The 26,374-nt window shown below is 34.8% G+C and overlaps 3 protein-coding genes across 3 annotated transcripts in view; 2 read left to right on the top strand and 1 right to left on the bottom strand.

Moving 5' to 3' along the window:
- The window catches only part of LOC131550814 (disintegrin and metalloproteinase domain-containing protein 12), a 112,008-nt gene extending 108,009 nt beyond the window's left edge, over positions 1 to 3,999 (top strand). Inside the window, exons 22-23 of the mRNA XM_058793233.1 lie at positions 2,110 to 2,267; positions 2,971 to 3,999. Of these exons, the coding sequence (XP_058649216.1) occupies positions 2,110 to 2,267; positions 2,971 to 3,040 (228 nt within the window). The 3' untranslated portion in view covers positions 3,041 to 3,999. The remainder of the gene's footprint in view (positions 1 to 2,109; positions 2,268 to 2,970) is intronic.
- Positions 4,000 to 4,221: 222 nt separating this feature from the next.
- Positions 4,222 to 11,570, bottom strand: fank1 (fibronectin type III and ankyrin repeat domains 1). The gene is made up of 11 exons (XM_058793622.1): positions 11,479 to 11,570; positions 11,098 to 11,269; positions 10,523 to 10,647; positions 10,088 to 10,169; positions 9,087 to 9,161; positions 8,894 to 8,959; positions 8,445 to 8,610; positions 8,227 to 8,367; positions 7,223 to 7,300; positions 6,734 to 6,778; positions 4,222 to 6,643 (listed from the first exon to the last, which is right to left on the bottom strand). The coding sequence occupies exons 1-11, from the start codon at positions 11,489 to 11,491 to the stop codon at positions 6,611 to 6,613; spliced, it is 996 nt and encodes a 331-aa protein (XP_058649605.1). The 5' UTR covers positions 11,492 to 11,570; the 3' UTR covers positions 4,222 to 6,610.
- A 681-nt stretch (positions 11,571 to 12,251) lies between these two features.
- dhx32a (DEAH (Asp-Glu-Ala-His) box polypeptide 32a) lies at positions 12,252 to 26,370 on the top strand. Its single transcript, XM_058793084.1, has 11 exons — positions 12,252 to 12,725; positions 14,987 to 15,180; positions 16,390 to 16,762; positions 18,313 to 18,546; positions 18,702 to 18,795; positions 19,421 to 19,570; positions 20,614 to 20,805; positions 21,472 to 21,612; positions 21,703 to 21,893; positions 22,975 to 23,165; positions 26,184 to 26,370. Exons 1-11 carry the CDS (start codon positions 12,474 to 12,476, stop codon positions 26,368 to 26,370), a joined length of 2,199 nt encoding a protein of 732 aa, XP_058649067.1. The 5' UTR covers positions 12,252 to 12,473.
- The last annotated feature ends 4 nt before the right edge of the window (positions 26,371 to 26,374 follow it).

The following is a 26,374-nucleotide window of genomic DNA, read 5'->3' as shown; positions in this document are numbered from 1 at the left end:
GTTCGTCGGTGGTTGTTGCTTTCAGCAAGATGGGTTTCTTGAGCTGCTATATTGGTTTTGGTTTTTAAAACACTTACTTTTGTATTAATGCATTTAGCAGGTGCTTTTATCCAAAAAGTCAAGTGGTCACTAGGATATTGTTTGGTGGTTGCTAGGGTGTTCTGGTGGTTTCTAGGGCGTTGTTAGGGTGTTGCTAGTGTGCTAGAGCACCATTAGGTGGTTGGTAAAGGGATTCTGGTTGGTTCTTAGGATGTTAAGTGGTTGCTAGTGTGTTCTGGTCTGTTGTTAGGGTGTTGTTAGGTGGTTGATAAAGGAGTTCTAGTTGGTTGTTAGGGTGTTGCTAGGTGATTGCTAAGGTGTTCTGGTTGGATGTTAGGTGGTTGATAGGGCATTGCTAGGGTGTTCTGGTGATTCTGGATAGTTTCTAGGCTGATGTTATGGTGTTGCTAGTGAGTTCTGTGTGATGGTTAGGGCACTGCTAGGTGGTTGCTAAAGCAGTCTGGGTGGTTGTTAGGGTGTTGCCAGTGTGTTGTGCGTGATTGCTAGGACACTGTTAGGTGGTTGCTAAGGTGGTCTGGTTGGTTGTTAGGGTGTTGCTAGGTGGTTGGTAAGGTGTTCTAATGGTAGTTGTTGATAGGGTGCTGCTAGAGTGTTCTGCGTAATTACTAGGGCACTTGCCTGAATAAAAGTGAAAATTTATTTTGAAAAAATTGTACAGACCCCAAACTTTTGAACGATAGTGTACTGTTAAACTCAAACATCCAAGTTAAGTCATTTAATATGAATTAATCCTTTGAATCAATCCGGCGGTCAGCAGTGAAATGAGACAATGAACAGAAGACCTGGAGTCTCAGACGTGTCCAGCGTGACCTCAGGCTGTTTCATTAGCTAGAAGTGTGTGTGTGTGTGTGTGTGTGTGTCTGAGATCTGGCAGGTCATTCATCGCTGATTCAGCTCTTCAAAACTTTCCACTGGGGAAGCGTTAGCGAGGAGACACATGAGAGTCCCTCCATGCAAGCTTTCTCAAGACCTTTTTATCAGCCACAAAAACAAAGAGCCTCTGTCATCAGCAATCATGCAACGCTTGAGATATGAGCAGTTCAGAACAATTCAAATTATATTAAAATGTATAGGACAGAAGGATGCGAGCTGTGAAATCATGTTTGGATCTCTGTGGAGATGAAAGAGAATGAGGAGCAGATGGAGTGCAGGTAGCAGGTTATCATTACCTCATAGTCAGCATGTAGATTTGGAACATATGAATGCATCACATGACCCCTGGAGAGAGTCGCCATGGCAGCAGTGAAGCCACATACAGCACAAAATACATGCAGCAACATTAAATAAGCTTGTACTGCCCTCTGCTGGACAAAAGACAGGAACTACACTCTCAGAAATAAAGGTACAAAAGCTGTCACTGGGGCGTTTGTACCTAAAGGGTCCATTTTGGTACCTTAAAGGTACATATTAGTACTTAAAGTGTACGTATTTGAACCTAATGGGTACAAAAGTGTACCTTTTGAAAAGGTACCGCCCCAGTGACAGCTTTTGTACCTTTATTTCTGAGAGTGTAGTATTCATCAAGAGTTGGTCAGTGACCCAAAAATGAAAGGTCAGACAGCATTAACACTTATTGTTGAACCATGCATAATTTTTCTTTCCATGCAACATAAAAAGATTGAAAATTGTCTGTCTAAAGCTCTAAAAATGTATTATAAAAGTACACAGAAGAATGTGCTGCTGTTGTAGGTTACTAAAATTTCTTAGGAGAAATAAAAATAGACAATAGACAAACAGTTGATTACATACAGTAGAGTTTAGAGCTATAAAAAACAGTGAACGTGAACAGCAGCTCAGACCATTTGAGGAGACTTGTTTAAGTTCAAATGGACTGGATTGCAGTCGTTAGTATCTTAAGAAGTTTGAACAAAAATTGAAACCAATCATTTTCTTAGTGCAAAGAACATTTTCAATCATCTACGTTTTATACTACAAAGAACCTTTTTTGTAATGGGAAGTTTCCATAGGTGTTAAACCTTCTTAATAAAGCCAATAAAGAACCCTTATTTTTGAGTGTGTAATCAGTTCAGTTCATCAAATTTCTAACAGGCATTCGAGAAGCCCAGTCCACCCCAGAAGCCTCTTCCCGCAGACCCACTGGGTCGAAACGTCCGGGTGATTCGGAACCCTTCGGCCGTGCGACTTCCAGCGCCCATCCCGACCCCAGCTGCCCCGCGACCCGCTCTGCCTCACCCACAGCCCTGCAGGTACAAATACACCCAAGGAACACCTACCCAAAGTGTCAAATCATTTAAAGGAATAGTTCACCCAAACATTTAAATTTGCTGAAAATGTAATCACCCTCAAGCCATCTAGGATGTAGATGAGTTTGTTTCTCCATCATATTTGGAGAAATTTAGCATTATATCAGCTGCTCAGCAATGGATGCTCTGCAGTGAATGGGTGCCGTCAGAATGAGTCCAAACAGCTGATAAAAACATCACAATAATCCACATCGCTCCAGTCCATCAGTTAACATCTTGAGAAGACAAAAGCTACATTTTTATAAGAAACAAATTCATCATCAAGACGTTTAAACTTCAAACAATAATTTCTGGCAAAATACGAGTATTATCCATAATAACGCTTAAATCTTAATGATGGATTTGTTTAAACTTTTGTCTTCTCAAGATATTAACAGATGGACTGAAGTGGTGTGGATTACTTGTGGATTATTGTGATTGTTTTTATCAGCTCATTCTGACGGCACCCATTCACTGCAGAGGATCCATTGGTGAGCAAGTGATGGAATGCTACATTTCTCCAAATATGTTTCGATAAGGAAACAAACACATTTACATCATGAATAGCCTGAGGATGACAAAATTTTCAGCAAATGTAGATTTTTGGGTGTACACTTCCTTTAAGAGGATAGATGCTTTATTGATTAACCTATTACTGAACTTGCAGGCCTCCTCCTAAACAGCCGCCCACCCTGCCAAAGCCTCACTTCACAGCCGGAGTGAAGTTCAGCAGCTGAGAGCCGGACAGAAGGGATCTCGTCCCTGGAGACGCTCGCTTTTTGCACTATGAACCTCTGCGGGACACGTGGTGATGCGAGGGGTGACCTTTGACCCCCGCGGTGCTCTGCCTCTAAACGGTGCTATGAGTCCAAGCTCAGGTACATGTCACGCGTTATTTATGTCGGTTATGAGCGTATTTATTTGAGCACAGTGCACTGTGGTTGACACTTTCTCAATCGTAGCAATCGGTGGTTCGCCCACGTTTACCTGATTGTCCTTTTGTTGTTGTTGCTATTGTTGTTGTTTTGACATTTTTCGACTGTGTACCAGCAGATAAAGATGAGAAGTGTTATCTGTGAACATGAACCACATCATGTGGATGCTAAACTGGATTGTAAACCAGATTTAAATGGAAACGTGAATTGGGAGTTGATGGTTCTGTGTCTGTGATGTCATTTGGTATATGAAAAGGGCTTTTTAACAATTTTATATGATTTAATGGCCATTTTGATTACATATTTCAGACATACATGATTAAACCTGAAGAAACCTGTATAAAAATAATCTCACGATAACATGTCCAGGTCACATTTTTATCTCCGATTAAATTAAACAAAATAATAAATACAATTTTGCATAAAGTAAAATAGGCATTTTTCGGCAAAAATAGCCTAAATAATAGGTGTTTTTTATTCTTAATTTTTTAAAGGTATTTTGTTTTTAATTCTAAAACAATTAAGCTTATTTCCCCGTAACATTTTAATTATTCAGATATATCTGAATATTTTGCTCATATTTTAAATTCTAAATATTATGTATGATAATTCTCATTTTTAGTATAGTAACAAAAATATGTCAAAAAAAAAAAGTAATGAGAATCATCATAAATAATAATTAAAACAAAATATTCAGGCATGTTACAATTATTTTTTTATGTAAAACACAAAAAATAAGCAGCAAAGCAAATACTATTGAAAATATTACAATTTAAATTAAAAAAAAAATATATATATATATATATATATATATATATATATATATATATATATATATATATATATATATAATTTTTTTTTTTTTTTATATATATACTTTGCACTAGTGGGAATTTGAGTGGAAAGTATGCTTAATTTTTAAAATCTTAATGTTAAAACTATTCAACATTAGTCAACTTCAGTCTCCAAATTTATTTTTGCAAACAAACAAATTCATTCTTTCATTTAAAAATCATACAGTCATGATTATTTTCATTACTGTATACTGAAAAATTAGAAAATGTGCTTAAAATATCACAATGCAAACAATCTTCAAAACAGGCTTTCTTCTTTTTGATTTTGAGGTGATGTATGACCTGGACATGCACACAGGGTGTACAGTACTGTGCAGCTGAATAATGTTCTGAATTCACTCCATTTGACATGTCTAAACAAGTCTTGTTTCTCATTTTTTGTGAGTATGAAAACATTTGCACCAAGTCCAGCTTTTGTTGATTTCAAAGCTCGTAAGGATGCAGTTGTGTTCCTGTGATCTGTCAGATGTTCAGATAGACGGTTCACTCAGGAGATCCCAGCTTTGAAAAGACCTTTAATGACTGGAAAGATCTGAGAGCCAGAAAGCCAAACCAGGCCCTGATTTCATGGTCATGCAGCCATATTCTCACAGATGTACTTTGAAATAGTTACTGTGGGGAAATGATTAAACAAATTACATGGATTTTCTTTCTTATCAACCCAAATAATGTTGCCACATGGAGCATTAAAAGTAGATTGTGGTTAACGGAAACAGACACATGAATCCTTCTCTAAATAGTCCCATAATCCCTCTGGTCTCCCTCAAACACGCTGCGGTCAGTGGTTTTGAATCACTGGCAAAGGTTCATGGGCGATTTGTCAGGGTAAATGAACACACTGCACTAAAATAATCGGATGTGCACAAAACATTTTGGAAGTTTTTGCAGTGATTATGGTCATGAATTACTGTCAACAGGGTCAAAATGAACACAAATTAGGGTAACACTTAAAGCCTTTATAGATAATTCATTATAAAATTAGTTTTAATGCATTAATTATGCACCTTATAATGCACTGTATGATCTCATGAATAATTGCAACCACAGTTTATAATATTTATACAATTATAATACTTATGTGTTCATTGTTACACCTTTAGAAAGTATGCATTAAGTAATGCATTAAACACAACAACAAACAAACCTTCAAATATTTGAATGCATTTAATCTTTGTTTACAGTTTTATGCATTACAGTGAACATTCTGAATATTTTTATAATGCATTACACACGAAGGCTTTAAGTGTTACCCAAATTAGTTTCGGTGAGTAAATAGTTTTCTGTAACTTGCCACTTTGAGGAATTACATAATATAATAACTACAGAACTTATGAATAAATTGATTTGTAAGAATGACAGTCTGATGCACAATGATGGAAAAGATTGTAAACAAAGACATGCAAACATCCTTCACAATTCAAAAATATACACACTACCACTCAAAAGTTTTTTTGTTGTTTTTTTTGAAAGAAAACTCTTTTGTGCACCAAGGCTGCATTTATTTGATCAAAAATACAGTAAAAACAGTAATATTCTGAACTATTATTACAATTTAAGATATGTGTTTTCTATTTGAATATATTTTGAAACGTAATTTATTCCTGTGACGTAAATCTGAATTTTCAGCATCATTACTCCAGTCTCCAGTGTCACGTGATCCTTCAGAAGTCATCCTCATTTTTTCAGGATTATTGATGAATAGAATGTTCAAATGAACAGCAATAATTTGAAACAGAAATCTTTTATAACATTATAAATGCCTTTACTGTCCCTTTCAATCAATTTAATGCGTCCTTGCTGAATAAAACTATTAATTTCTCTCAAAAAAACAAAATCTTTGTGAAAGTTACCCAAGGTTTTGAATGGTAGTGTGTTTTAATAAGAAAATATATAGCGTTTGCAAATTTTACTCTCCATTTGCAGGTTGATGTTTGGCCCTGAGACTAACAGGCCTTGTTTTTATTCAAGACTGAGTCTTCTCACTTTATTATTTGTTGCCACTGAGCCATTTATGATCTCAAACGTGGGTCTTTTAGGCCTTTATTCGGACACCTTATGAGTGCCATTATATCTCAGTGTTTACATTTGCAAATTCATCTTCATTCACTGTATTAGCAAACATCGCGAGTGTCCCGTTGCCTTTTTACAGTGTTAAACCACACAGTGCATTACAGTACGCACAGAGACTGTTCAGATCTAGACGCTGACTTGATACGATGATCACGTGTCTCTAGGTTAACTGCCTTGCTTGTTTTAATCACAGTTATCATTTACTATTATTCACTTTGATTCACGTTGTATCCGCACTCAGTAAATCTGCTCATGTAACGTTCTTTTCGTATTTTCTTCAGTGTCACGGGTGTAAACTGCTTTTTTTATGATAATTCTTTGATTAATCAAGAAAATGTGAAATAAGATACTGTACGTTGATGTCTGCAGCACACAAATAACGGTCAGCATAAAGGGCAGCGCTAGTAAAGTTGTTTATGAAACCGACGTGTGGTTTGTCTCATTTCTCTCACTTCTTATCCACAAACAGACTGATGATATTCTGAAAGAAAAGATGAAGAAATATAATCAAAGAGCTAAATACACATTTTGAGATGATTCATGAGTCGTATCAGGATGAAAGGCATTTTACCTTCCTTTCAAATGCACGCGCCATTTGCACAGCACTAACGCCAGCCTAAAACAGAGAAAAAGTTGTGCTTTATGATTAAAGAATAAGCCAAGAGGAACATTTTATTGCTTTTTCATAACTCAGATTTCATTTAAGTGTTAACTTTGTCTCATGTTTCACCTAAAATTCATTAGGAGAAATAAAAACAGACACAAATGAAATAGTTGTTAACATAAAACACAATGAATGTGTGTAGCAAAGCTCATAGAGCAGATCATTTGGTCTTTGGAAGAATTTGATGAGAAATAGTTGAAATTTCAGACTTAAGGAAAGAAAAACCCCAAATGAGATCTTTTTCTTGTCAATAATTTTTTTCCAGACAAAAAAAGCAGTAAATAACGAGCAGATGAAGACTTTGAACTGAGATCTTTTTCAGCAGAAACATCTTCTTAGGAAAAAGTCTCCGTTTGATCTCACAGCTGTCTGGTGCTGATTGTAGGAGGTTCTGACCTGGTTCTGAATGTTTGGATCGGCTCCTCTGTCCAGCAGGATTTTAACTAGATGCTCATAATTATTCAGCACAGCCACCTGCAAGATAAACACCTTTACACTCATCACATCCTTCAAACGAACGACCTTAATCATTATATACACAACACATATGAATATATGACATAACCGCTCACAATAAAGCATATAACTTAAAATGTAAAATTAAAATTTTTATATGCTAAATAAAAAAATAACAAAAAAAAAATTGGGGAAATCTAATTCAGGAGAAACCGGGCCTAGCTATCACATGGACTGTATTTCTACTTTCTAACTATTATTTTACCATTACTGTTTTATTATGTATATAGTATTCCAAATTGTATTATTATTTAGAATTAGCTTTTAGCTTAAGTTTTAGTCATTTTGTTATGTGCCTTTCTGCTTATGTGCCATTTATGTTTAGCTTTAATTCATTCTTAATTCAGTTTTGGTTTTAGTAATTTTATTACTTCAACTTATTTCAGATATTTGCCAAGGCAACATTTGTAATTTCCTAACTGAAAATTTTATTCTAAAATCTAAAAACTTTATTTTTTCATTTTTTAAAGTTTTAGTTTTAGTTAACAACACTGCTAACTATAAGTAAAAAAAAATTCAATTATCCAAAAGATGACTTTTTTTTTGTTTGTTTGTTTTTAGATATTATTTTAGATATTTAGATTGATATATTAAGAGCAGGTTCCCATTGTGACAACATGCCTCGTTGTATGATTAACAAGTGTTCAGTAAGCTGCATCTTTTTTTATCTGGGCAATAATGGTGTTTAACATGAATGTGTGTGTGTGTGTGTGTGTGTGTGTGTGTGTGTGTATATATATATATATATATATATATATATATATATATATATATAGTGACAAATATGCACTTGAGTAAAAAGCTTGACAACTAGCCCCGGCCTCCCCTGCTTATTTACTGGTTTATTACATGCTGAGATGTTACAGCAGAGTTTGAGTTCTGACCATCAGTGGTGTTTTCCCGTCTCGGTCCTGTACATTAGCATCAGCACCAGCTGTGATTAACACTGAAGCTACAGCCGAGTCTCCGGTCATAACCGATACGATCATGAGGGGCGTCCAGGAGGTGTCGTCCCGCACATCGACCTGAGACACAGGAGAACATTATGAGGTGTAAATCAGGTACAACTAAAATCAAACACTGATGTTCATCATCCTCTCACCTCACACCCGTCCTGTATGAGGTACTGCAGGACGGGCAGATGTCCTCCAGCAGCGGCCCAGTGCAGAGCGCAGCAGCCCGATCCGTCCCGATAGCTCCAGGACGCCCCGCAGCTGCGCAGGAACTGCACCACATCCAGGTGCCCGTGGAAACACGCCAGCATCAGGCTGATTCACCACACACACAGAAGACCAACACGTACACACCAGTGTTAATGTAGTACCACTGATATACTATATAGTTTTATTAGTCTTTATTTATTACCCTAAGTTTTGTTCTTTTAATATACTATCTATATAGTTATTATTTTTGTTTCAGATTTTGTTATTTTAGTATTTTAAGATAAACTAAAGTTATTTTTTTATGGTTTTTAACGTTAGTTGATGAAAATATCCCTGGATACCAGAAGAGTTCCATAAGAGAGCTGGTAGCACTGGAAGAAAAGCTCACCTGTCTTTGCCACTGTTGTTTTTTTTGTTGACATCTGCGCCATGATGAACCAAAATCTGAACTCCACTAGAACACAAAACACATGATAGGTAGATAGACAGACAGATAGATATAGACAGACAGATAGACAGACAGACAGACAGACAGACAGATATAGATAGATAGTTAGATAGATAGATAGATAGATTGTTACCTAGTAAAGCCCTTCATCACCGCCACCATTAAAGGAGTAAAGTCCAGCTTGTCAGGAACATCCACTGTGACTTTTCTAACAGAACACATCAAATAACATTTTAATTTATATTTGGTTAACTTAATGTCGAAAAATAGCTAAAACTGAAAATAAATAAATACATTTATATTAGTGCTGTCAAATGATTAATCGCATCCAGAATAAAATGTTTTGTTTACATAATATATGTGTGTATGCTGTGTATATTTATTATGTATATATAAATACACACACATGCATGTATATATTTCAGAAAAATATGTTATGTTTATATATTAAATATATTTATAATATAAATTATATGAATATAAATTTATACATGTAAATATTTTCAAAATATATACTGTATGTGTGTGTATTTATATATACAATGGGTACGGAAAGTATTCAGACTGAAGTTTTCTTTTTTAATAAATCTGCAAAAATGTCAACAATTCTGTGTTTTTCTGTCAATATGGGGTGCTATGTGTACATTAATGAGGGAAAAAAAATTAACAAATGATTTTAGCAAATGGCTGCAATATAACAAAGAGTGAAAAATGTAAGGGGGTCTGAATACTTTCCGTACCCACTGTACATAATAAATATACACAGCACACACACATAGAGAGAGAGAGAGATATATTAAAAACACTACTAATAAAAATTACTAATCAAATAATCAAAATTACTAAAACTTTAACTAAAATGAAAATGAACAATATAAAAAAGAAAGTAGTATAGTAGTATCTCATTGATATTAAAATAACACTGGTGTGAACCCAGATTATTTAATTACGGTATTTATTCACATTTATTATATAATGCTTTTAAGATATCTTTTCAAAGCAGCTCTGCAGGAGATACATGTTTCTACATTACAGTTGAGTAATTTGTTATCAAAGGTGAAAAACTTCATCCAAACACTAACTCATTGACTAAATTGATGTAATGAAGTTGAATGAAGTCTGAATGAATCTCACATGGACTGCAGCACTCGACAGAGCTCCAGCTCATCGCTCCTGATGACAGCATTGTGAAGATTCCTGCCGTTCAGAGGCTCTTCTGAGGAAAACACACACAAACACACACCGTTATTAGATTGACTTACATTTAATTACATTTATTGTCCAACTGAGGGAGTCAGCAAATGTCCCTAAAGGAGGTTTATCAGATGTAGTTCCCTTTCAGGACAATTTTGTACCTAAACTATACAAAGAGAGACTGTGTGCAGAGCCTTAATGTTTACTTTAATATTACATTTCCCCTCATTAAGCATTTATTTACAGGAATATATTTCTAACAGAAAAAACTGTAGTCACAACAAACACACAATAATTTGATTCTCATCAAATAAAATATCATACAGTTACAAAATTAATGCCGAGTTTTGTCTGTCGTTTGTTTTGTGTCCTTACTTTCTGTAGAAACAGAGATTGATGGGTAATAGCGCTGCTGACCAGACGGCCACGTGACCTTCAGTCTGAACGTGTAGGTGGTCTTCGGTTCTAGATTCTCCACCGTGAACCGTGTGTTGTACCCCCAAAACACGCCATAAACATCCAGAAAATACAGTCAGATGTTCACAACTAACCAAGAACTGTTGCATAATCAGCTCAGCTGTTTAACATCTACATGTTATTATTTTAGGAGACGAAATATGCATTAAAAGTCCTCTATCCACCTTGTTGAGCGAGCGTCCATTTGTAATTTTAATGTGCGCGCGGCTTCCGGCGTCATTCGCTTCCAGTTATTTTAGCTGTACTAAAACAGTCCGTTATTATACTGTACTGTTTGATATTTCAAACTGTTATATGTTGTCATATTATTTTCATTATCATAATCAAAAACACACGGATTTGTAGCTCAAGCTGTTTTGCCGTTTACTGCACTTTTCCGATTATGCGGCTGAATCGACAGCGATTCGCAAAAAAAGGTGGATATTGTTCACATCTCCTGTTAAACAATGGATATGAATAGTCTGATTATTCACTTATGTATCTCTTTATATGTGTGTTTTCTGTCGTTCTTCTGTTCCAGGATGAAGCAGGTCCAGTTTTCCGGTGGGTCGGTCCAGTTCGTGCCGTTTTCCCGTGTCCAGATGAGCTCAATGCTGTGATGACTCACCTGTCCTACAGTCAAAACCCCGGACCTCTGCCGCTCACCTGCTGGACAGATCAGCCTTCAACACTATACCACTAGATGACACCAACAATACCAAAATGACTAGGACGATGTGGAGTTAGAGATTCACTTTTTTAAAAGCTGTTTCTGTTCTGTTTTCTGCAGATTATTCTGTTTAAGGTGTTATAATAAACATATTATTAAACTACAAATGAAATAGCTATAGTAAATAGGGTCAGATGCGTATTACCTGCAGGATCCATTGGCAATATGAACCCTAAAATCAATAAATTAATCGATCCAACTGAATACGTAATGTTTTGATAGGATGAATCGCTATTGTTTCTATGGCAACGGCTGCAGTATACATGTGAAGCGTGTTGAATGTTTAATATATATGTGACCCTGGACCACAAAACCATAACGGTCATTTTTTTTAAAAATTGAGATTTATACATTATCTGAAAGCTGAATAAATACGTTTTCCGTTGGTGTATGGTTTGTTAGGATAGGACAATATTTGGCCGAGATACACAACTAGGTCTATTTGAAAATCTGGAATCTGAGGGTGCAAAAAAATCTAAATATTGAGAAAATCTAAAGAAAAATTAATGTTGTCCAAATGAAGTTCTTAGCAATGCATATTACTAATCAAAAATTAAGTTTTGATATATTTTCGGGAGGAAATTTACAAAATATCTACGATCTTTAGCCTACTTAACAGTAAAGTTACTTACCTGAAAAACAAAACACAAAAAAACAAACAAACAAACAAAACAAAAAAACACACGAATATGAACATTTCAATCCTTGTTACCCAGATAAAATAAACAGTTAAACATATTAAACTGTATTTTTTTGCTGGGCATGTTATCACATTAAAATATGATGACGTTGGAATTTTAGCTCTGTTTTGTATAGGCCTATGTGATCATGCTCAGCTCGGTGAATTAACTGGATTAACCCAGACATAATAAACTATTTATTATGTCTATGGATTAACTGGCACGTCATGCGCCCGCGTTCACGACAGCGCTCCTGCCCCGAGCGCGCACACGAGAGCGCAGTGCCAGAGCAGCTGTTCCCAGTATCGTGGGATTTCCAACACACACATCCAACTTTACGGAGGTTTTAAGGGTGTTTTGGACACATGCACGAGCACAGAGGACTGGAGCGTTTCATCTGTCCTCACGGGAGTGAGTTTGTGAATTTATTACAATAATCCCATGCGCGCAGCTGCTCATTATGGCTGCAAGCAGCGAGATCTCAGAAGGAGAGCTCAAGAGAGAGGAGGAATCTGATGATCTGTTTGAGTTTGGAGATGATCTGGAGCTCAATCAGTTTGATGGACTGCCATATTCCTCCAGATACTACAGACTCCTGCAGGAGAGGAAAACTTTGCCTGTTTGGAAATACAGCCATGAATTCATGACTTTGCTGGAAAATAATCAGATTCTTATAGTCTCAGGCACAACAAAGACTGGCAAAAGCACACAGGTGAGTTTTTGAGATGCATGCAAGCTTATTTATCAAGTTTCTACCACTTTTTGCTGTTGGTAAGATGCCAGACAGGTGTCTAAACTATTTAATAGGTTCAAGCTATGGTAGTTCTTTTTATCTGGAATATGCCATTGATTTGCCTGGTGTTGAAATGCAAAAAGATGAGACACCTCAGATTTTAGGAGAATCTTAGGAAAGTGTGTCTGTTTTAACTTCAGCACTCTAATAATGCTGGAGAAGCACTAAAAATAGCCTGGAGAAACATAAGGCCTTGCTGCCATGAACATGTCAGAGTTCTTCAGTGCTTGAACTTTTTGCTTTTCATTGACAAGCACCTCATTACTTCGGAAATCAATATACTGTTGAACATAACTGAGGCCTGTCACAGTTGCATTGTTGTATTGTTTTATTATTGTCGCTTTGTGGAAATTAAAGTCTCAATAAGACTCCTGTTCTACATATCTTGGAATAACTATAGGCATAATGAACCCAAATGAATGATGCAATTATTCATGTTTTGTTGCAAAGCTTGTATTATTAGACTTGGTTGTATTTAATTTGTCAGTAAATTCCTCCATTTCATACCAGTTCGACATCTAATTATATTCAGATTCCAGACATTCTAAAAATGTAACATAATAATAGATAAACGATAAAGAGTTTTGCCAGTGCTCGTACATGATGTGAATTGTAGATCTGCAGCTTTGAAGTCATATGGCCTGATCATGAAGTCGTAAATCTGTGCAAATATACTTTACTAGTCATTTTAAATGAGGTCATCAGTTCTGTATCACGAAAGACTGTTTGCTGTGAGTCAGCTGCAACCATTGTGTTGAATCCTATGAACAAATACTGTGCATTCAGCTGATGGTTTGGGCAACCTTTTGCCTCTGCTTTCATTTTTATATCATTTGAATTTAGCAATTGTAAAAGAAAAGAAAATGCTTTTAGAAAATAAGAAATAATACATTTATTTAGTTTTACTCTACTAAAATTTTGGAATAATTGAATTGTTTTTTTGTTTTGTTTTTTGAAGAATTTCTTATGCTTTTCATCTGTCTAATTATCAACCAATAATAATATTGATAAAAATTTGCATGACAGGAATGAAGGACATTGTACAAAATATTCATATAGAAAAGGTTTGTAGTAATATTTCATAAAAATGTTACTGTATTTTTATCAAATAAATGCAGCCTTGGCGAGCATGAGACTACTTTAAAAAAAAAAAAAAAACATTAAAAAGTCATAATAATTATTTAAAAAGTTGACTGGTAGTGTAGAGTAAACAAGTGACAAAAATCTGCAAACAGAACAGATCAAAATATTTTTCTTCTCAATATATAAATATCTTAATGCCTTATGCAATTTTACAATTAAAAATGTCAGGATACTGAAAAACAAGTAATACTGATTAAGAACCGATTAAAAAAACAGATATGTACTGTACTTTCAGATAATAAAACGCATGAAAAAAATCCCATCACTTTTTATTTTATTATTATTTTTGGTATTCTTATTTTGCTCTATTTTTATATTTTTGATGGATCTGTTTTTAAAATAAGACATATTTGATTAGACAATTTTTTTTATGAAATAAAATAAAATTTAAATAAGACATTTGATCAGACATTTCATTTAAAAATAATATTTAGATTTTTTTGTTTTATGCTTTCATTAAAGTTTTTAGACATATTGGATTAGACATTAATATTAATAATTTCCTTATTTTTAATTTTTAAAATATGTTTTAGACAAATTTGACTAGATATATTTAATAATGAAATAAACATTTCTTTATAATATAAAGTTGATTGTCTTGTTGATTGTATAATCAAATATGTCTTATTTAAAAAAAAAATTGAGTAAAATAAAACTAATAAAATATTATTTTTGTTTTATCATCTGAAAAGGTTACAGATCAGTGTCAATTTGGCATTAATGCAATTTTGCATATGGCACATTACGGTTTGCAGTTTGTAAATGTGCGGATGCGTGTGCATTGTGTGTTAAGTGGAAATAGGAAGCCTTGCATATGTTCGGTTCACCTGACCTGCCTGTCCAACAGATGCTGTTGAGATTTTCCCAGACTGCTCAGGCTGAAGGTCTAAACCTGCAGCTGTTAAACAAGTCAAGGACAGGTCTCAATGTGGACCACCTGCAGAGAAAGCCAAATTATTATTATTTTTTTTCTGAAGACTGCCATAATGTATAATCAAATGCCTCCAGGTGCTGATAGCGTGTGTTGATGTCTTCAGATCCCTCAGTGGTGTGCCGAGTTCTGTCTGTCTGCGCAGTACCAGCACGGTGTGGTGGTGTGCAGTCAGATCCAGAGACAGCAGGCTGTCGATTTGGCCCTCCGTGTTGCAGACGAGATGGACGTAAACATCGGCCATGAGATTGGATACAGCATCCCGCTGGAGACGTGCTGCTCCAACGATACTATTCTCAGGTCTGTGTGAAACTCGCATGCATGCAGCCCTCAAAAGTGTGAAAAACCGCACTGAAATGCTCACTATCACCAAATGTTTTCAAGTTGGTGATGTTTTAGTTTTGTGCTTTGGTTTGTCCAGCTAAAGTATGAGAAGAATGCGCCGTCTTCTGAAATGTTTGAAATACTTGAGGCCTTTTTGCTTTATTATAAACGGGTCATTGGAGGTCAGGGAGGCATTTCTCTGTCTCTTGCTTTGATGTTGAGGATAGAGGCATGTCCACCAGTGTCAAAGCACTAATGAATAATGGATTTTACCAAATAATAGGCTTTGGCAATGCTTAAGTTATTATAATAAAATAAAACCTTAAATCATGTAATTTATTGAGAAGTGTACTATTCATTTTCTAAGTGATTGTACTTGGTGATTAACTTGTCAGCCAAAAGAATCCATCCTTTTAGTTTTAATTTTATTTGATAAAGAAATGTCTAGTCAAATGACTTGTTTTAGTTTATTAAAGAAATATGTCTAGTCAAATGTCTAAAACATATCAATAAAGAACATGATAAAATAAATAAAAAATCTATTTTATTTTATAATGTCTAATCAAATATGTCTTATTTAATTTTATTACAGAAATGTGTTTAATCAAATGGCTAAAACATGCTGATAAAAAGCATAAGAACATATAAAACAAAATATAGATTTTTTTCCTTAAGGAAATGTCTAATCAAATATGTATTATTTTAGAATAGAAATATGTCTAGTCAAATGTCTAAAACCTATCAGTAAAAAAGCATAATAAAAGGAAAAAAAATCCATATTTTCTTTTATAAAGAATTTTCTAATTAAATGTTTTATTTTCTTACAGAAATGTCTAGTCAAATGTCTATTAACATAGAAATAAAAACAAAATAAAATATTTTATAATGACATCTGTCTAATTAAATGTCTTATTTTATTTATTGACATGTCTTGTCAAATGTCTTGTCAGAACATAATTTAAAAATAATTTTTCTTTTTTTACATTTTTAAATATTTTATTTTATTTTTTATTTTATTTTATTTTGATGCATCAGTTTTTTTTTTCATGTGGTTTTGTTGAATAGGTCACCAGTAATGCATTGTAGAGTTAAAGTTTTTGTATGTATGTGCATCTTTCTACATCTGTATATTTTCTAGAATATTTATCTGTAAATGTCAAAACCAAAACGACGTTCTGGTTGCAGGTACTGCACTGATGACGTCCTGCTGCGGGAGATGATGTCAGACCCCATGCTGGAGCATTATGGGGTGGTGGTGATAGACCAGGCCCACGAGAGGACCGTGAGCACAGACGTTCTGCTGGGTCTGCTGAGAGAGGTGCTTCTCCAGCGGCCCGAGCTCAGGGTGGTGGTGCTGTCCGCCCCGCCCGCTTCAGACACGCTCCTCACGCACTACGGGAACATCCCATGTCTGCACCTGGACGCCCCGTGCGCCGGTGAAGTGATCCACAGCAACAGCAGCAGCGCTGAAAGCTTCTATTCGGCTCTGAGACTCGCGCTGGAGGTCCATCGGTCCAGAGAGCCAGGAGATGTAGCTGTGTTTCTAGCTTCAGAGCAGGTGAGATGAAGTGTGTTAATGGATTAGAACAGCTCGTCAACTTTTATGCATTACAATTTATTGTAGCAATAATGCAAGCATAAATTATCTGGACAATTAACCAAAGTTAACCTGTAATGATCCAAGAGCTGGAGAGTTGAGTATTAACACTAAAAGTGAATATTTGATGAATGAATGCGTGAGTGAGTGAGTGAATGAATGAATGAATGAATGAATGAATGAATGAGTGAGTGAGTGAGTGAGTGAGTGAGTGAGTGAGTGAGTGAATGCATGCAGCTCACTGATCAAATAGATAAGAGCATATGTTAATTGGTACACTAATGTTCAAAAGTTTTTGTGTTTGATAAAAGTCTTAGCCACTGCTGCATTTATTTTAGAAAAATACAATAAAAACAGTAATATTGTGAAATAATTTTGCAGTTTAAATCAGCTATTTTCTATTTGAATATATTGTAAAATGTAATTAATTCCTGTGATGCAAAATTTTTAGCATCATTACTCCAGTCTTCAGTGTCACATGATCCTTCAGAAATCATTCTAAGATGCCGATTTGCTGCTCAAGAGACATTTCTGATTATTATCAATGTTGAATACAGTTGTGCTGCTTCATGTTTTTGTTGAAACTGTGACATATTTTTTTATCAATAGAAAGTTCAAAGGAACAGCAATTATTTGAAATGGCGATCTTTTGTACATTATAAATGTCTTTACTGTCACTACTGTTCACAATTAGATGTCTCTGAGATATTCTGTGTGTAATTATGAGTCCCATCTCAAGTAACTTTTCTAATAGCACACCAACAAGGGAACTAGTTGCATACAGAAAAACGGGTTAGAGTTTGTCCAAATAATCGTAACTTTTAGCAGTAGCAATAGTGATGCTTGCTGTAGTGAACAGCACTAACACAATGTTCTCCATGATGACAATGACATTGTTGTGTTCAGCACGGTCAGCAGCGTCTGAATGAATACGTCCACTCAGCTCTTCCACTCTTACTGACGCTGCCCTGTAAAATCATATTAGTGCCAAATACTTAGATTTAACCAGTTACTTTAATCAATCACAATATTACAGACTGTTACCAATCACTTTTTCAACATCAACAAAATGTGGAACAGAAGCTGCATCTGACATGGCGCTTGTTTAATGCTGCTCATGTTCATATATTTGCACAAAAATTGCATAATGTAAATAGCCTATAAATGAAAAAACAGGAACGTGTTAGATGGTGAAGCTACAATATCATAACAAATTTATTATTGTTGATATTTTAATAATTTTGTGGGGAAAAAGCAATATAAAATCAGTCATATATTCTGACAGACAAGACTTTTTGTAGCATGAAAAACAAAAGTTATTTTGCAGAAACTCCTGTTATAATCACTAAAGCTGCTGTCTGCACTGCAAACTGAATTTCTTGTATGTTTTCTGCACTTTTTGTTATAATGATGAGCGAATTCACAAATGCAAAATCAAAAGTCAGCGAGAAGTGCACTTAACAACTTAGTTCTCTGTGGTGATGAGCCAAAAGCCTGTGTGTGTGTTTCAGGAGGTGCTCTGTGCCTGTAATATCCTCACTAAAGAAGCGTCCAGGATGAGTGTATCTCTGGGAGAGCTGATAGCGGTTCCCCTGTGTCCTGGGTACTCCGGAATGTGTCCACCAATCACAGAAAGCCCACAGACGAGTAGGAGGGTCTTCGTTTCCTGTAGCCAATCAGAGGATCTGTTCTGGCCGGTGGACACCATTACTTTTGTCATCGATACTGGAGTAGAGAAGAGATTAGTGAGTGTGCTGAAAACCTGCTTTTATTTACTGCATTGTTGCTTTTGCAGCTTTTCGAATCAAAAGTTAACTGTTTCGCAAATGCATTTGAGCAGTCCAAAAATAATTATTTGGAAGTCTTGTGAAATTCATATTTTCTGTGGTATTGTGTGCAGGTGTATAACCCACGAGTGAGAGCCAGTTCAGAGGTCATCCGACCCATCAGTAAATGTCAAGCAGAAATCCGTAAACGACTGACTGGATCAACAGGTGTGTACGGTTTTGGCATTTATTTGAAATTTGACATTGATGCTTTTGAAAAGATACTCAATATTAACACTATGAACACCTAGTGTATTTACAGTATAAAGACTGCTATATATGTGTGATGTTAAATAGAAATCACAGTTCAGTATGCAAATAAATGTGAAAAATTGCTGTTATTTTTGTAAATATTGTGATGCCATCACTGTTTGTTGCTTTTTAAATGAATAAACATAAATTATACATAAGTGGATATACAAAATGAATGAATAAATGAATTGATAAAATCAGTGTATATCTTATGTCTTTATCCTTCAGTAATTTAATGTCCAATATATTTATTATTATTTAAATATATAAAAAAATGTAAATTAAATATTATTATACATAATATTATTTTCTGATTATAATCAGATTCTAAGAAAATTAATTAAAAAAAAAACTAAGAATTGATTAAAATTCAACACTTTTGAAGTGTTGAAAATTTTGAAGAGGAATAAAAAACACTGAAATGAAGCACTTAAGCTGTAAATCAGTTGCATGTAATTTCACAGCCTCTTTTTTTTTTTTTTTTGGTTCAGTAGAGAGTCATTGTCAGTAGTGAATCAGTGTTGAATGTGTTTGTTTGAAGGGAAGTGCTTCTGTTTGTATCCTGAGGACGTTCAGCTGCCCGCTGAGATCCCTCCTCGCGTTCTGGAGTCCAACATCACGTCCACGGCGCTCTATCTGAAGAGGATGGAGGCGGCTGGGATCGGACACTGTGACTTCATCAGCAGACCTGGTGGGTGAGGTTTCATTTCATTCAGACGAGCATTTAACAGTGGCATATGAGAGCTTTAATAATAAGTTTATTTTATATAGCGCCTTTCTGCAAACTCGAGAGGTTTGTCTACATTCAGCTTCATCAATGAGTAGAGTGTCAGTAAACTATGGAAGCCCATTTCCGCCATGGAATAAAAAACAATTACAAATGTAATTGTGACTCTTTATTTCACATTTCTGACAAGTTAAACTCACAATTCTGAGAAAAAAAGTCTAACAAACGCAGAATTCAGACGTTTTCTTGCAATTCTAGAATATTTTTTCTTGTAATTGTGAGTTTATCTTATCTTCGGACATAATTCGGACTGAGTTTATAAACTTGCAAAACTGAATTTATGTTTCGCTATTCTGAGTTTATATTTTACAAAATCTTGCAAATCCAATCTTGAGTTTGCATCTTGCAGTTCTAGCTTATATCTCACAATTATGAGCTTATATCGCAATTCTGAGTTTATATCTTCCAGTTCTGAATTGCAAAGGGACAAAGTCAGAATGATCTTTTAAAATGTTTTATTCAGTTTTATTTTTTATCCAAGCTTCCATAATAAACACCGTTGATAGATCACCTAAAAGTTAGAATTCTTCATGAATGTGGCAGGTTTATTCTGTAAAGTCTCACTGTAGTCTATAATTGTTGCTATTTTGAAGGTGTGTGGATGGGTTTCTGGTTTCTGACTGGCGTTCGGTCATGTGTGCGTTTGCTGAACTGACAGCTCTGCTGTCTGCTGGGTTTACACTCTTTGTCTCTGGTCACTGTTTGGACAGTGGGAAGCTCAGAGGAGAAAGAGAGAAATTCATTAGTGACCTAACAGACACAATACACAGGAAGAGAAGAGCTCAGTTAGTGTGGAAACATGGAGAACCGCTCCCGTCTAAATCAAGTGATTTAATTTTAGAAATACCAGAGACAACTGCCCACACTTGTTTCAATAGTTAAAATGTTTAATAAGTCGCAGAAGGACACATTTGCATGATGTTTTTTGCTTTGATTTCCTCTTCCAGATCCCGAGGGGCTCATGCAGGCCTTGGAGGAGCTCGATTATCTCGCTGCTTTGGACAACGATGGAAACCTGTCTGAGATGGGCATCATCATGTCAGAGCTTCCTCTGGATCCGCAGATGGCGAAGGCTCTGTTAGCGTCCTGCGAGTTTGACTGCGCTAGCGAGATGCTAACCATCGCTGCAATGCTAACAGGTAATGCTTGACCACAGACTGTAAAATGTGGCCGACTAATAGTCAGTCAGCCATGTGTTATATATTTTCCTTATTTATAGATAATAATATTATTATTATTACTATACTATATTAATATTATCCATATTTATTATTAATGAAAGACAATAAAATGAACATTTAATAAATTTTTAATGTCATGTATGGGTTATATAGAGAGACATTAAAATTAGAAATAAATGAGATTTTATATATTATATTATATATTTTTAAATAACTTATGTATGTTGTGTATTGTTATTATTAATAAAATGTAACTATAAAAATGTGTATTAATCCAAATAAATTAAATTAAATTAAATTAAACTGAAATATGTAGTTGAATTGTATTAATTATATTAATTGTAAATATTAATAAAATTATAAATATTATAGTAAATGTAATATAAAAATGTATACATTTTTTCAATTATTTATTTATTCGGGTATGATATATGTATATATATTTATTTAAAGTCATCATGCTCTGTGGCATCATGTTGAGCACTCTTGATAGTTAAGTATGTAATTGATGCACAAACGGTAGTGTACTCTAACTATACTAGATATGGATATGTTTTAAAAACACACCCAAACTCCACCATATATTTTGAGCTCCATCTGTCTTCATGCATCTGTCTCCATCAGCACCAAGCTGCTTCAATGAGCCTCCCGTTGGCATGGTAACAGAAGTCATGCGCTGTCATATGAAGTTCCAGCATCCCGAGGGCGATCACTTCACCCTCATCAACATCTACAACACCTTCAAACGCAGCCAGAAAGAACCATGTGAGCGCCACTCTTCCTCTCATGAATGCCCAGGTGAAAAGCGAGAGTGTGTTAAACATCTCTGTGTGTGTGTGTGTGTGCGTGTGTCAGATTTCAGTCAGGAGCAGTGGTGTGAGGAGTACTTCCTGTGCTGTGCCGCTCTGCAGACGGCAGACGCCATCAGAGCTCAACTCACAGACATCCTCAAACGCATCGAGCTTCCCATTTCAGAAGCAGCCTTTGGCACCAAAACCAACGCACTCAACATCAAGAGAGCGCTGCTCGCGGGCTACTTCATGCAGGTCTGAAAACTTGTTTTTATGAACATCTACTTAAAGTTTTTTGTTTAATGTCTTATATATGTATTTGAACTGGTATATAATTGTAATATTTATTTTTTTATTTAATGTTTTATTTACTCATTATTTGCATATTTGTTATATGTCAGATTTTATGGGAGGGGCTTGATGGAGCGCAGGAGATACAAATAACTTGATCTTGACCCTTAAGAAACTTTAATTAATGCTGTCACGTAATTTTTTTTTTTTTGTTATTTTGCTTTATTAACTAATTTCTCTGAGGTCCACTTATAATGTTAGTAAGGCTTAAACATTTTTCCATTTCCATTCCATTCCATTTTTCAGTTTTGAGCTATATTTTTATTTATTTATTTGATTGCATTTTGATTTTATTCTCGCATTTCCCAAGGTTCACTTAATATTAGTGAAGTTTCATAACCATTTTTTTCATAAGTGCTGTCCTATATATTTATATATATTTATATATTTATTTATTCATTTAATTTTATTATTATTTTATTCAATAATTTCCCAAATGTCCACTTAGTGTTAGTAAAGTTTCATAACTATTTTTGAGTTATATTTACATATTTGCAAGTATTTAATTAATTAATTTTTTTTTGTTTAGTTTATTTCCCTGAGGTCCACTTATAATGTTTGTATAAGTTTCATAACCTTCAGAAAGTTTTTAGCTGTATATTTATATATTTATTTAAGAGTATTTGGTTCATTTTTATTTATTCATTCATTGTCCACTGTCAGTGTCCATTTATGTTAGTAAAATCTCATTTATTTAAATTTATATTAAAATGTTTTTATTTATAATTATTGTTTCTTGTCATTTTATTTTATTTTTTTTATTTTTATTTTTTTTTATTATTTTTTTTTCCAATAATAATAAAAAAAACTTAAGACTCAGAGGCTGTTAGTACAATTAGTATAAAAACTTAGTCCAAGCAGCTTTTTAATTTAATTAAAAAAAATTCCCCCTCAGGGCTCAGTTTAATCTCATTTGAATAGGTTTTGGGCTTGAATTTGAAGTGTCAGTCATGAATGTGTTTTCTGAAGCTCTCATGTGTCTCAGATCGCCAGAGATGTGGATGGTTCGGGGAATTACTTCATGCTGCTGAACAAACACGTGGCTCAGGTTCACCGCCTGTCGTGTTATGGAGCAAAAGCTCATAAACTGGGTCTGCCGGAGTGGGTTCTGTTCCACGAGTACAACCTCTCCGACAACAACTGCATCCGCACCGTCACACAGATCTCACCGCAGGCGTAAGTGTGTGTCGTCCTGCTCCTGCTGTAGCTCTGACTCTGTAAACATGACCATGCCACGTCATCCTGAGTAATCATGTTTTCGGATGTGTCATCAGTAATCTGGTCTCACAATAGAGAGCTTTTCAGATCCACAGGATCAGCTGCTACTCACTTTTGCTATTCTTACATTCATTCATTTAGCAGACATAAACACTACCATTATGAACATTATTATAAGTGTTACAATTCTGGTGTCCAGAATGGAATATGTTAGATTTTGCTGTATTTGGCTGAGCAGTAGTTTGGGTGGCTCGCCAATGTATTAGATTTCTCTAATACATACAATAAATAAGCTTGACCAAAGTTCTTGTGGGGAGAAGAATTTATGCAGTTCTTCAGCAGTGATGTTAGCATGTTATCCTTCAAACAATCTTACCCTAAGGTAATGTCTGTGAGACCAGACCTTTGTACCGGGGGCCTGTTCTTCGTACGTTGCTAACTCCGTTAGCTGGATTTGATTGTTGATGATTTGGCATGATCTTGGATTGGTTGGTTCTTCGAAACTGATCCCGGAGTTGCTGTCATAGAAACAGGTCCGTCAGCTTAAACCTGTTAGGGAGCAGCTTATTTCATGTAAACAGGATTAGATTGCACCTTTTTAGGTGGAATTGATACTTAAAATTTGTCCCAGCTACAGCTACTTTATTACAAGTGTACTCTACTGATCCAGGGATCAAATAATAATAATTAAAAAAAATTATTGTGTATTGTGTAGTCTATAATACAGCCAGTTTTACACATTGAAACATTTATTCATGATAAAATAATTACTTTATAATTGTATTGGAGTCTTACACACATGCTATACAGTTAATCTGAGCCGTGCATTAATTTGAGTGATGTCAGATTTTATGGGAGGGGCTTGATGGAGCGCAGGAGATACAAATAACTTGATCTTGACCCTTAAGAAACTTTAATTAATGCTGTCACGTAACAAATCTGTTTCAAATATAAAATTAAATTAATTGCTAATTACAGCATTGAAATAAAATGTAAAGCCTGTACAAATACTAGAAATCATGAATATAAATAATTGGAAATCATGCAAAAAAATAAAATAAAATAAAAACAGTGCACATTTCATTTATCTATTATAAAATTCATGAAGTTTTGTTCGCTTGGCTGTTTCCTTATAAAAGTCCAGAAATTTAAGTTTTTCGTCAGGTGTCTTTTTTAATTATATGATGTCATTATGTTGCTGTCTTGCCACCAGCCAATTGCTGATCGTGGTTTCGAGGGTCGATGCATCTGCACAGTAATCTTAGACAACTTGTTCCAGATATTTTAACCTAATCCACAAATTCATTTGAAGAACCAAATTAGCCAGAGATCAGTTATCAGGATTAGAAGATCTGGCATCTTTCAAATCATCTCAGATGTATTAAGTGAGGTACGAAGAACGGACCCCTGGTAACAAGTGTGCTACAAACAATACAATAACACCCCATGCAGAGCCAATGATGGTGTCACCCACCTCATGATGACTTGATAGGACCTCTACCATGGAGAGCCCATGATTCATTGACCTAATGCTGACCTAATAATTATATGGGCCATTTGGGCCACACTTTTGTAAACGGTTTCAGTTGATTGCATCTGAGGCACAGTCACAATGTAAATGCATCTGAATTGAAATACACACAGGCTAATCTTTCAAATACAAGCTTTACAATCAGCATTGAAAAAAAAAAAAAATGTGTATATATATGGGTTGTTGACGTGATATGGCATTTTCAATGCCCCACAAGATAAAAATTAATATAATTAATATTGTCGTTATTTAAAATGCTGTAAATCATTAAATATTTATTCAACCTACATGGAACTGTTATTGTAAAAGCTGCAGTGTTATTTTATTTTATTTATTTATTTATTTATTTTAAATTTTGAGCCAAATGTCAAAATTGTCCTATGGTGTGACTGTCTCAAGAATGGTTCAATAAATTACATCTTTTATAAATTAAAAAGAAAAGCATAAATTTTTTTATAAATACCTCCGGCATAATTGTACAAGTGTCTATTTTAGTAAATGACAATCACTTTTTTCATCCATATATTTCTGAAAGCGTAGGAACTTGATACATTTTGTCTCTGAAAACCATGTCCTCTGGTGTGACACCATATCCTGATTTTAAATCGGCAATTCCAGAGAAGACTTTAATTAGTTGAAGGACCCCATTCGTGGTTGTGTTACTGAAGCCCCCTGTCAAGCCCATGACACGTGCACATTGTTCAAATATTTAACTTTTTTGGAACCACTACAAAAGTGTTACGTTTTGTTGTCCTTTGGTGTGACACTCCTAAATTATATATTTTTTAATTAAAAACTGCGTGTTAAACTACATAATCATGGGAAATTATGCAAATGTGTCTTGCAAACTGCTAATGACAGGTTAGCTTGGAATAGCAAGGTAAATTAATTGACACAAAAGGCTGAAACGTCCTTTGGTGTGACAGAAAATATATATACTATACTGTCACACCACAGAAACAAAGATGTCACACCACAGGACAAGGTCTCTTTAAAAAGCATTCAAAAGTTCTTATTTTTATTTTGTAAAAACAAGTCTCTTATGCTTGCAAAGGCTGCATTTATTTGATTAAAAATAAAATTAAAACCGTAAAACTGGAATATTATTACAATTTAAAATAAGTTTTTTTGCCTGAATATATTGTAAAATTTAATTTATTCATGTGACGAAAAGCTGTATTTTCAACCTCGCTTCAGTGTCACATGATCCTTCAGAATCACTATTAATGCTGAAAACCATTGTGCTGCTTCATGTTTTTGTGAAAAATAAAACATATGACTGTTTCCACAATGTATAGAAAGTTCAAAAGAACAACATTTATTTGAAATAGAAATGTTTTGTAACATTATAAATGTCTTTGTCACTTTTGATCAATTTATTGCATCCTTGCAAAATACAAGCATTTGATTATAAATCTAAGTCATCATGTTCCCTTCTGTTCCAGGTTTCTTCAAATGGCACCGCAGTATTTTTTCTGTAATCTGCCACCTAGTGAAAGTAAAGAGATCCTGCAGCACATTCTGAACAGCGACAGGACGGGGAATTCAAGAACAAAACCTCAACCGGCTGCACCAGAAACAAAGACAGAGACGGCAGAAGCCGAATCACATGACCGATGTGTCATACAGTGACCTC

The sequence above is a fragment of the Onychostoma macrolepis genome, chromosome 12 (assembly GCF_012432095.1).
Source record: "Onychostoma macrolepis isolate SWU-2019 chromosome 12, ASM1243209v1, whole genome shotgun sequence".
NCBI classification, from domain to species: Eukaryota; Metazoa; Chordata; class Actinopteri; order Cypriniformes; family Cyprinidae; genus Onychostoma; species Onychostoma macrolepis.
This window is presented reverse-complemented; position numbering and strand designations above follow the sequence as displayed.

Coding starts and splice junctions, on each gene's coding strand:
- fank1 (XM_058793622.1), bottom strand. Junction 10,170..10,522: donor AATCTCTGTTTCTACAGAAA/GTAAGGACACAA, acceptor TGTTTTCCTCAG/AAGAGCCTCTGAACGGCAGG. Junction 8,960..9,086: donor GTGATGAAGGGCTTTACTAG/GTAACAATCTAT, acceptor TTTGTGTTCTAG/TGGAGTTCAGATTTTGGTTC.
- dhx32a (XM_058793084.1), top strand. CDS start 12,474: ATGGCTGCAAGCAGCGAGATCTCAGAAGGAGAGCTCAAGAGAGAGGAG. Junction 12,726..14,986: donor AGACTGGCAAAAGCACACAG/GTGAGTTTTTGA, acceptor TGATGTCTTCAG/ATCCCTCAGTGGTGTGCCGA. Junction 16,763..18,312: donor TGTTTCTAGCTTCAGAGCAG/GTGAGATGAAGT, acceptor TGTGTGTTTCAG/GAGGTGCTCTGTGCCTGTAA.